Source organism: Pseudophryne corroboree, chromosome 5 (assembly GCF_028390025.1).
Source record: "Pseudophryne corroboree isolate aPseCor3 chromosome 5, aPseCor3.hap2, whole genome shotgun sequence".
NCBI lineage: Eukaryota > Metazoa > Chordata > Amphibia > Anura > Myobatrachidae > Pseudophryne > Pseudophryne corroboree.
In genome coordinates this window covers 851248994-851261378 of record NC_086448.1, presented here as the reverse complement: position 1 = coordinate 851261378, position 12385 = coordinate 851248994, and the positions used below count along the sequence as shown (strand labels likewise).

The window sequence follows — 12385 nt, the reverse complement described above, 5'->3', positions numbered from 1 at the left end:
AGCTCATCTAGACATCGCACATGCCGCGAGCAGAGGAGCTTATCTAGACATCACACATGCCGTGAGCAGATGAGCTCGTCAAGACAACATACACGCTGCGAGCAGAGGAGCTCGTCTAGACATCGCACATGCCGGGAGCAGAGGAGCTCGTCAAGACAACACACACGCCGTGAGCAGATGAGCTCGTCAAGACAGCACACACGCCACAAACAGAGGACCTCGTCTAGACATCGCACATGCCGTGAGCAGAGGAGCTCGTCTAGACATCTCACATGCCATGAGCAGAGGAGCTCATATAGACATCGCACATGCCGTGAGCAGAGGAGCTCATCTAGACATCGCACATGCCGTGAGCAGATCAGCTCATCTAGACATCGCATATGCCGTGAGCAGAGGAGCTCATCTAGACATCTCACATGCCGTGAGCAGAGGAGCTCATCTAGACATCGCACATGCTGCGAGCAGAGGAGTTCATCTAGACATCGCACATGCCGTGAGCAGAGGAGCTCGTCTAGACATTGCACATGCCGTGAGCAGAGGAGCTCGTCTAGACATTGCACATGCCGTGAGCAGAGGAGCTCGTCTAGACATCACACATGTCGGGAGCAGAGGAGCTCGTCTAGACATCACACATGTCGGGAGCAGAGGAGCTCATCTAGACATCACACATGCCGTGAGCAGAGGAGCTCGTCTAGACATCACACATGTCGGGAGCAGAGGAGCTCATCTAGACATCACACATGCTGTGAGCAGAGGAGCTCGCCTAGACATCGCACATTCCATGAGCAGAGGAGCTCGTCTCTACATTGCACATGCCGTGAGCAGAGGAGCTCATCTAGACATCACACATGCCGGGAGCAGAGGAGCTCGTCTAGACATCACACATGCCGGGAGCAGAGGAGCTCGTCTAGACATCGCACATGCCGTGAGCAGAGGAGCTCGCCTAGACATCGCACATTCCGCGAGCAGAGGAGCTCATCTACACATCACACATGCCGGGAGCAGAGGACCTCATTTAGACATCGCACATGCTGGGAGCAGAGGACCTCATTTAGACATCGCACATGCCGTGAGCAGAGGAGCTCATCTAGACATCACACATGCCGTGAGCAGAGGAGCTCATCTAGACATCACACATGCCGGGAGCAGAGGACCTCATCTAGACATTGCACATGCCGGGAGCAGAGGAGCTCATTTAGACATCGCACATGCCGTGAGCAGAGGAGCTCATCTAGACATCACACATCGCGGGAGCAGAGGAGCACGTCTAGATATAGCACATGCCGTGGACAGTGGGATCCCGTCTGCCAGAATGCCGGCAGCAGGACCCGCACTACACACAAGTTATATTATCCCTCTGTGGGTGTCGTGGAAACCAACAGAGGGAGAATAGCCTGTGGCCACCGGGATCCCGACTAGTAGCATTTTAACCGCTTTTCCCTGGACTGCAGTTAAAAGAATCCTGAAAAGGTTCAACTTCCTTGAAATTAAAGTCTTTAAAGTCTTGAAATTGTGCATTGAAATTTTCTATGATGACGACTGGCGATCAGATGGGGATGGACGTCAGTCATACATGGGACACCTGTTTCTGCTAGTAGGCATAGCTTCAGCTGGGCATGGAGAAAGCAGCCACCTGTTGCCCTATGCACCACTGAGGCACTTACAGAAACTGCCAAACAAGACTTATTTTTAAAAGAGACTTTGGGGTAGATTTATGAAAGCTTCTAAAAATGCAAAGTGATGGCATTACCCACAGCGGCCAATCAGATTGTATCAATTTCTAGGACGCAATTAGAGAATGGTAAGAGGAAGCCGTGGTCATATTTGTATATCAAAGTAAGTATGAGTATACCCTATCTTACTTGTATTTGTTACTTTAAAAATTGGAATATGCTATGAAAAAAATAAACAGCAATAGATTTACAAATTAAGTAGCGGTTACACAATAATTTAGCATTCATGTCAAAGTCGGCTGAAACAACAGTTCTCCCACTTTGTTCAAGCTACAACACATCACCAGTGTACATGTAACAGTGAGTACGGCTGTACCTGCCATCTATCAATATACAAACCGCTGGTAAGTTACTGGGCTGTCATCTGCTGGTGGCACCTATATAACTCTGCAATATTAAAACCTGCACACACATCATTTCCAACAGATTATGAGCCCAGACACACAGAGCTTACATACACATGCCGCAAGCTACAAGGACACCCAGACAGTATACAGATGCCATCTTAAGCACATGTGCAGTGCAGACTGCCAAAGTGCATAGTAAATGCAGCACAGAGTGTTTCCAGCGCAGTGTGTCAGCACAGGGGTTAGCCAGTAATCAGAAGCTGCATAGAATACAGTGTAGACAGCATTAAGGCTGCATACAGTAGTTATGTCTGTCAGGAGAATGAATACAGGAGCTACACTCATAATGGGGTTTATCAAGCTAAAAGGTGCAGAGAATTCTACAAGCTGGAAGTCTGCTATGGAATTGCAATTGAAGTGCGAAAGGTTGAGGAATGTTATTTTAAAACCAGATGCAGATACAAGCCCAGATGATGTAGAGTCTGAGGGCCATGGGCACTGTTGATTTGAGTGTGGATAAACATGTCCACTCTATTATGCATGGGAAGACGTCAGCTAAAGACATGTGGACAGTATTACAGATGGCATAGCAGGGTGGAGGTCTCATGAGGAGGATACAATTAAGACGTGTATTGTACAATATAAATTGATTGAATGCAGCAGTATGAGTGATTACGTAGTCAAAATGATATCAGTTTCTCAGCAACTAACATATGTTGGTTTGCAAATAGATGATGAAGAGATTGCAACAGCAATGTTACAGAACTTGGTATTGGAAGCAAACAAAGCAAAGCTAACCATAGACACAACCAGCGGCATAATAGAGAAACAAAGTCATCAGCCCTTTCCAAAATCAACAAAGCTACAAAACCACTTGAAATAGTACAGTACATTTAGATATGTGCAGTCCAATGAAAATAAGTCTATAACTGGACACAGATAATTTGTGATGTTTATAGATGACTTCACAAAGATGACACGTGTACTTCATCAGAGGGACATCTGACGTGGTGAAAAAGATTGCAGAATACAAGAGACTTGTCAAAAACCAAAACGACTGAAGACCGTAAAATCTGATAATGGTGGAAAATATCTCAACAGAAAGTTGGAATAATTCTCAAGAAAATTTAGAATAGAGCATTAGTTCCCCATTGCCGAAACTCCTAGGCAAAACGGTGTCAGTGACTTGGCAAACCGGACACTAGTGGAGAGAGCAAGATGCATGCTACAAGCCTCAGGCCTAGACAAGCAGTTTTGGGTGGATGTAGTGTTCACGGTAGTTTATCTCAAGAACCATTCTCCTACAGTTGCCCTAAAGGACATAAGGTTCTATTGAAGCGTGTTAGAGAAAACCCAATGTAAAGCATCTCAAAGTTTTTGGAAGTATTGCCGATGTCCGTATACAGTACCAAAAGAAAGATGACGCTAGCTCGATTACAAATCAGTAAAGTGCGTCATACTGGCTATTGCCATGAAAGGAAAGGCTACAGATTATGGAATTCAAATACCAAAAAGCGAGTTGAGTCTAGAAATGTTATCTTCCAGCAGCTGCAGATATATCCGAGTTCAACAACAGAAAAGGCCTTCTGCAATAATGAGCCTCAGTCAGTGAGCCTCAAGATCTCTAGAAACCAAAACTAAAGTCTGATTGGTGCAGATGGAAATTCAAGATAGGCAGAACCTTAGCAAGATGTGAAAAGCATCAAGTACCATGATAATGGCAGCAGTCGTGACAGAAGATATGGGCGCTGCTGTCAGTAAAGGAACTTCTACTAGTTTACCTACCAAGAAGGACAGGTAAAATTCACGTGATCTGTTGATGCCTTCTCATGTGTTTAACCCAATTCATTTTCCAAGTCGCTATTGAGAAGCTGAAATTAAATGTTTGTGTAAGATTATTATGTTTATTTATAACCAGTTATTTATATAGTGCACACATATCCCGCAGCGCTTTACAGAGAATATCGCTCATTCTGACCCAGTGGATCTTACACTCTATGGGGGATATGTACTAAGCAGTGATAAAAGTGGAGAAGTTGTCCATGGCAACCAATCAGCTGCTTTGTATACTTTTATGGTATGCAAATTATAAATGTTACGTCAATGCTGTTTGGTTGCCATGGGCAACTTCTCCACTGGCTCACTTCTCCACTTTTATCACTGCTTAGTACATGTCCCTCTATATTCCCTATAACATGTACACACATTCATGCTAGGGTTAATTTGTGTTGGGAGCCGATTACCCTACAAATATATATTTGGATTGTGGGAGGAAACCGGAGTACCCGAAGGAAACCCACGCAAGTACGGGGAGAATATACAAACTCCACACAGGTAGGGCCATGGTTGGAATCGTACCCATGACCTCAGTGCTGTGATGCAGTAATGCTAACCACTACACCATCTGTGCTCCCTACAGATAGAAAAGATTGTATTAAGGGGGCTGTACAAAGAGGTGTGCACTAATGTACACACTTCAGTCTTCCTGTGCTCCAGGTAAGCATCATGCCCTATGTCAAAATGGCCGCTGGGATCTCTACTGAGCATGTGCAGAGCCATCTTGAGTAAGGGTGTTTTAAGAGAGGAGGAGGCCCGTGTGCAGCCACCTCCACCCGGGCCCCCTCCTCTATGCTGGCAGAACATTAGAGTCTGTGTCCTCTAGGGCTCAGACTCATGCACATGCGCAGATTTCTAGGGAAATACAATGGCGGCCATTTTCCCAGTGACTGCTACTGCGCTGCTACTGTTGGCGCCAGGGACGTGCGGTGAGGTAAATGGCTCAGGAGGCACTGGCTAGTACCAGAGCCAGAATTACACACAATATATGAGCCAAAGGGTTCATGGCAAAGATGCAGCAGTGTAAACTCCTTGAAATTTAGTCAGTTTTTATCAGAGATGTATGGAAAGTATGGGGGGGGGGGGTGGGGGGGGGGGTGTCACTGCCTCGCCTGCCATAGACTTTTTACTCCAGAGTTTTGAACATAAAAATTATTGGAATAACACAAAGAACGGATGTGCACTCTATATTCCCTACCACACCCATTCACAATAGGGTTTTGTTGGGAGCCAATTAACCTATCAGTATATTTTTGGCTTGTGAGAAGAAACCGGAGTACCCGGAGAACACCCTATTCCCAAGGTTCATTATGATTCACCGGCGGACGGGATGCCAACGGTCACAACACCGATCCTGACATCCCAATGTTTTAATTCTCCACAGGGGCGAGCTAAGTATGCTAGCCCATGTCCCCTACCCCCTAACCCTTCCCTCCATTCCCACAGCCTAACCCTAACCTCCCCCCTTGATGTCTAACCCTAACCACTACTGGTGGTGGCTAAACCTAACCTACCCTCCCTGCAGCCCAACCCCTGACAGGTGTCGGTATTCCAGCGTCGGTATTCCGGTTGCTGGGATCCTGACAGCCGGTATCTTAGCCGCATCCCATTTATTTAAGCCATAAATGGGGATAATGTATAAGAGAAAGAAGAAATGATTCTTTTTATGAAAGATGTGGTAAGAAAGTGGTATGAAAGTGGACATTGACCTCCTTACCTCACACCTAAGCACACTTGCACAGGCATGACAGTGGAGAGTACTGGTAAACAGTAAAAAGACCATATAGGAATGTAGGTGAAAAACCATCTGCAGTGCATTTTCTAATCAAGGTCCAATATGTTAACTACGGTGACTTTCCCTTAATCTTACTAGGAGACATGACTCTTCCTTTGGTCTCTTAGTCTTTCTACTGTCCCACAATCTGCCACAGTAACTACCTGGGGTTATGAATGGGCCCCATGGTAGGGTTGGACAGGACATCTGGGCTCCCCTGTAAGACAAAGAGAGATGAGATGTGAATGTGGCAGGAGCAGAAGGTGATACGTGCAGGAGATCACTGGTTGGTGAAGGAAGTGGAGAGGACAAGATTGCTTGCTAGGGTACAATGTGAGGAGGACAAGAAATAGCTGGGTGGAGTAGAAGGTTGGGATGACAACAGATATCTGGGTAGAGCAGAAGGTGAGATTAACATGATATAGCTTGGTGGAGGAAAATATGAGGAGGACAATATATAAGCTAGGTGGGACAGAAGGTGAAGAGGACAGAAAATAGCTTGATGAGGCAGAAGATGAGCAGCTCATAAGATCACTGAGTGGAGTTGGAAGTTAGGATGACAGGAAATTACTTGGTGGAGCAGAAGGTGAGAAGGACATGAAATAGCTGGGTGGAGCAGTAGGTGAGAACAGAAGATAACTGAGTGGAGCAGTAGGTGAGGAGGACAGAAGATCACTGAGTGGAGTTGGAAGTGAGGAGAACATGAGATAGCTGGGTGGAGCAGAAGGTGAAGAGAATGGGAGATCATGGGTGGAGCAGAAGGTGAGGAGGACATGAAATAGCTGGGTGGAGCAGAAGGTGGAGATGAAATTGCGGAGTATAGGATATCAGTTTGTGGGGTTTGAATTGAGGAGGACTGGAAATCCCTGGGTGGAGTTGTGAGAACATATGATAGCTGGGTGGAGTAGAAGGTGAGTATGGGAGATCATGGGTGGAGCAGATGGTGAGGAGGACATGAAATATCTGGGTGGAGCAGTAGGTGAAAACAGAAGATAACTGAGTGGAGTAGTAGGTGAGGAGGACAGAAGATCACTGTGTGGGGTTGGATTTGAGGTTAACAAAAGATCACTGAGTGGAGTTGGAAGTGAGGAGAACATGAGATAGCTGGGTGGAGCAGAAGGTGAAGAGAATGGGAGATCATGGGTGGAGCAGAAGGCGAGGAGGACATGAAATAGCTGGGTGGAGCAGAAGGTGGAGATGAAATTGCGGAGTATAGGATATCAGTTTGTGGGGTGTGAATTGAGGAGGACTGGAAATCACTGGGTGGAGTTATGAGAACATATGATAGCCGGGTGGAGTAGAAGGTGAGTATGGGAGATCATGGGTGGAGCAGATGGTGAGGAGGACATGAAATAGCTGGGTAGAGCAGAAGGTGGAGATGAAATTGCAGAGTATAGGATATCAGTTTGTGGGGTTTGAATTGAGGAGGACTGGAAATCACTGGGTGGAATTGTGAGAACATATGATAGCTGGGTGGAGTAGAAGGTGAGTATGGGAGATCATGGGTGGAGCAGATGGTGAGAAGACATGAAGTAGCCAGGTGGAGCAGAAGGGTAGGAGATAACTGAGTAAAGCAGAAGGTGAGGAGGACAGGAGATCAATTAGTGGAGTTAAAATGAGGAGGAAAAGAGATCACTGGGTGCAGCAGAAGATGAGGAGGACATGATATAACTGAGTGGAGCAGTAGGTGAGGAGGACAGGAGATCAGTTTGTGGGGTTGGAATTGAGAAGAACAGAAGATCACAGAGTGGAGTTGGAAGTGCAGAAGACATGAGATAGCTGGATGGAGCAGAATGTAAGGCGAATAGGAGATCATGGGTGGAGCAGGACGTGAGGAGTACATGAGATAGATGGGTGGAGCAGAAGGTGAGGAGGACAGGAGATCACTAGGTGGAGTTGGAAGTGAGGAAGACAAGAGATCACTGGGTGGAGCAGAATGTGTAGAGGACAGGAGACCACCGCATGGAGCAGACGGTGAGGAGCACACGAGCAAGCCCTGAAACAAGAGGTCTATGGGATGGAAAATGAGAGAGAGAGAGAGAGAGAGAGAGAGAGAGAGATGGCGAGACTACATTTTTCCTGAAGTGTGTCAGCTGTATTTTCCAGGCTCTCAGGGATTTGAAAATGTGTTATGCAACCATGTTATCTGTATGTAAATGTGGTCAGGTCACTGAATATGTAGCGAGGATACACATGTATGTTATTTGTGTTACATGTCTTGCAAGTTTCTGTGTTTAAAAAACCATTAAGGAAGTGTTGTGAATATGTATTAATTTTACTAACAATCACATAAAATAAACATCACTAAAAATACACAATCATAAAAAACATACAAGACACATATGCAGATATGGATAATAAGATTAATGATGAAAGAATCCTGATTGTACTTATTAGTGTATTGATATCAGCACACATTTCTCAGATGAAGTTGATACACCTATTCATCCAATCACGTGCTCACTGATGTTAATAGATCACACAATGTAGATGTTAGACAAATTCTATTGTAGCTCTTGGCACTCCATCAAACTGCACATAATTCCCATATAGCCAATCCTGTATGCAACCAGCAGATAAGTAGTCAATGATACGTTAGTACACAGGTTCTCAAACTCGGTCCTCAGGACCCCACACGGTTCATGTTTTGCAGGTCACCTGTAGATTTTTAAGATGTGACAGTTGGTGGTACACAGTGTACCTGCTGGGTGACATGGAAAACGCGAACCGTGTGGGGTCCTGAGGACCGAGTTTGAGAACCACCGCGTTAGTATAATAAGATCTCTGATACAGGAGTGAGACACATAATAGCAGAGCCAGTCTCAGATCTGTAGGCTTTGTAGGCATCTGCTGTCCAAGTACTTGAAAATGTACAAACATTTTTCTGGCCCCTTTCCCCAATCATACTTCCCAGACATTCTTACATATACTTACTGTGGCATTTCTCTGGACAAATATTTCAGTTCCCTCTGGGTCACTCTAAATGTTGTCTCTTCTCCTAGTCCCCAAGATCCCTCTCCTCTACTCCCTCAGCCACTGATCCCAATATCCCATATCTACTGGCACTACTTTACACCAGAGGTACTGGCTGCCATTAGGAGTTGTGGTATTTCTACCAGGGCCCTTTCATATAATACCATTCACTCTCTGAAACACTCAGCAATTCATGATCAGCTAAACATCACCCCATGCACTAATCATTCCCTCTCTGCTGCCCATCTCCTGTGTGGTTACTCGCATACAGATGTAATTCTGCCTCCTTTTTTGGAATTCTTCATTGCTTACTTTCTTCACATAGCCCAAATGGCCAGCTACTCTGCTGTCCTCAAACCGGAACCATACCTTTTCATGCTCCTTCTAGGTTCTTGTCTCCTCCAATCTCTTTGGCCAGCTGCTTCGTCCACTGAGTAGGCCGTGGCTTCTGGAAAGACTTTTCCTGGGGTCCTCCCATGTCATAGGAGTACAGTGCTCCGTAGTTGCACCCAGAGGGTCCCAAACATGGTGCAATAACCACAGTAGAGGTGATGGTTCTAACACTTCAGCTGCCTTTACTGCTGAGTGTCTGAATTGACCAGCTCCTGAAACCATTCTCCTCCTCTCACTAAATGCATGGCCTACAGGTAACCCAATGCCTCCTTAATGTCTAAAACTTTTTATAAATAATTCCTGTAAAATGTAAGCATGTGCGAGGACTGAAGGCCCCTCTCTCACTCTCTTATGTGGATATTGGGGGTGATTGAGACCTGATCGTTGGGCTGCTAACTTTGCTGTCCTGCGATCAGATAGTCGCCGCCTCCAGGGGGAGTGTAAATTCGCTGTGCAAGTGTGCGATCCCATGTGTACGCTGAGCTGCAAAAATCCAGTGTGTGCAGTGTGTGCGCAGCCCGGGACTTACTCCTCCAGTGCGATGAGAACGGGCTGATCGGGGCCGGAGCTGATGTCACACACCCTCCCTGAAAATGTTTGGTAACAGCTGCGTTTTTTCCGGACACTCCCTGAAAACAGTCAGTTACCACCCACAAACGGCTTCTTCCTGTCAATCACCTTGCGAATGCCCGTGCAAATTACATATTCGCACCATACTGTCGCTGACCGGCGATGCCGTTGTTAGCCGATGCACGTGCGCATTGCGGTGCATATGCAGTGGCAGTTTATTGATGATCGCCCGCTGTGCAGGTCTGAATCACCCCATTGTCACTGTGTTAGGACTTGTATGACTTTGCACTTGGTTGAGGCATATGTTTATCTGCTGTGCATTAGGACATGGATGTGTTTGCTGTGTATGAAGACATCTCTATATTGTACCACAGGATCCTGCGCCATGCTGTGCACTATGACTGACAGATGTTACCGTCTCTCTCTGTCTCTTTACCCGCTGAAATTCTGATGTCATTACCAGTTTGTCATTTTCTTTACACTTCTTCCGCTTCTGGAAATAGCCCAGTGCTTTGTCCCGGAAAACCTACAGGTAAAACCAGGATGAAATCGGATTATAAATGTGTTTATATAAGTGGCATGAATATGTAAAATACTGTAAGTCCTTAAGATTAGAAAGTATATCCTTTTATTTTGGGAGCTGTCACTGTGATCACACCATGCTTGAGATGCAGAGTACCTTTTGTTGGACCACTTATGGACCCAGTACAGAGATGTCTTGCTTCCTACTAAGCACTGTGGGCTAAAAAATATTGGTGGTCTTCAGTAATGTCACGGTGAACTTCCTCTCAGCCCTGGGCCAAACTCCAGGTCTATCCCAACCTGTCAGCGTCCACCACTCCATCAACTCTGACAACCCTCCAGCACCTCCAATGACCCCTCCAGCACTAGGCTGTCTTCTCATAATCCGTGCACACTGTGTAACCTACTGTACCCAGAGGTTCTGCCTTCCCACAGTTCCAGCACCTCCAATGACCCCTCCAGCACTAGGTGCCTTCTCATAATCAGTGCACACCGTGTAACCTACTGTACCCAGAGATTCTACCTTCCCACAGTTCCAGCACCTCCAATGAACCCCCCAGCACTAGGTGCCTTCTCATAATCCGTGCACACCGTGTAACCTACTGTACCCAGAGGTTCTGCCTTCCCACAGTTCCAGCACCTCCAATCAACCCTCCAGCACTAGGTGCCTTCTCATAATCCGTGCACACCGTGTAACCTACTGTACCCAGAGGTTCTGCCTTCCCACAGTTCCAGCACCTCCAATGACCCCTCCAGCACTAGGTGCCTTCTCATAATCCGTGCACACCGTGTAACTTACTGTACCCAGAGGTTCTACCTTCCCACAGTTCCAGCAACTTCAATCAACCCTCCAGCACTAGGCTGTCTTCTCATAATCCGTGCACACCGTGTAACCTACTGTACCCAGAGGTTCTGCCTTCCCACAGTTCCAGCACCTCCAATGACCCCTCCAGCACTAGGTGCCTTCTCATAATCCGTGCACACCGTGTAACTTACTGTACCCAGAGGTTCTACCTTCCCACAGTTCCAGCAACTTCAATCAACCCTCCAGCACTAGGCTGTCTTCTCATAATCCGTGCACACCGTGTAACCTACTGTACTCAGAGATTCTACCTTTCCACAGTTCCAGCACCTCCAATCAACCCTCCAGCACTAGGTGCCTTCTCATAATCAGTGCACACCGTGTAACCTACTGTACCCAGAGATTCTACCTTTCCACAGTTCCAGCACCTCCAATGACCCCTCCAGCACTAGGCTGTCTTCTCATAATCAGTGCACACCGTGTAACCTACTGTACCCAAAGATTCTACCATCCCACAGTTCCAGCAATTTCAATCAACCCTCCAGCACTAGGCTGCCTTCTCATAATCAGTGCACACCGTGTAACCTACTGTACTCAGAGATTCTACCTTTCCACAGTTCCAGCACCTCCAATCAACCCTCCAGCACTAGGTGCCTTCTCATAATCAGTGCACACCGTGTAACCTACTGTACCCAGAGATTCTACCTTTCCACAGTTCCAGCACCTCCAATGACCCCTCCAGCACTAGGCTGTCTTCTCATAATCAGTGCACACCGTGTAACCTACTGTACCCAAAGATTCTACCATCCCACAGTTCCAGCAATTTCAATCAACCCTCCAGCACTAGGCTGCCTTCTCATAATCCGTGCACACCGTGTAACCTACTGTACCCAGAGGTTCTGCCTTCCCACAGTTCCAGCACCTCCAGTGAACCCTCTAGCACTAGGCTGCCTTCTCATAATCCGTGCACACCGTGTAACCTACTGTACCCAGAGGTTCTGCCTTCCCACAGTTCCAGCAACTTCAATCAACCCTCCAGCACTAAGCTGCCTTCTCATAATCAGTGCATATCGTGTAACCTACTGTACCCAGAGGTTCTGCCTTCCCACAGTTCAAGCACCTCCAATGAACCCTCCAGCACTAGGTGCCTTCTCATAATCAGTGCACACCATGTAACCTACTGTACCCAGAGGTTCTGCCTTCCCACAGTTCCAGCAACTTCAATCAACCCTCCAGCACTAAGCTGCCTTCTCATAACCAGTGCATATCGTGTAACCTACTGTACCCAGAGATTCTACCTTTCCACAGTTCCAGCACCTCCAATGACCCCTCCAGCACTAGGCTGTCTTCTCATAATCAGTGCACACCGTGTAACCTACTGTACCCAAAGATTCTACCATCCCACAGTTCCAGCAATTTCAATCAACCCTCCAGC

General features: G+C 46.7%; 1 protein-coding gene across 1 annotated transcript in view; it reads right to left on the bottom strand.

Moving 5' to 3' along the window:
• Window positions 1–12385, bottom strand: part of LOC134928695 (acid-sensing ion channel 1C-like) — a 650441-nt gene that overhangs the window by 85001 nt on the left and 553055 nt on the right. Inside the window, exons 9-10 of the mRNA XM_063924712.1 lie at window positions 10087–10152; window positions 5855–5907 (exon numbers count right to left, since the gene is read on the bottom strand). Coding sequence (XP_063780782.1) covers window positions 5855–5907; window positions 10087–10152 — 119 coding nt within the window. The remainder of the gene's footprint in view (window positions 1–5854; window positions 5908–10086; window positions 10153–12385) is intronic.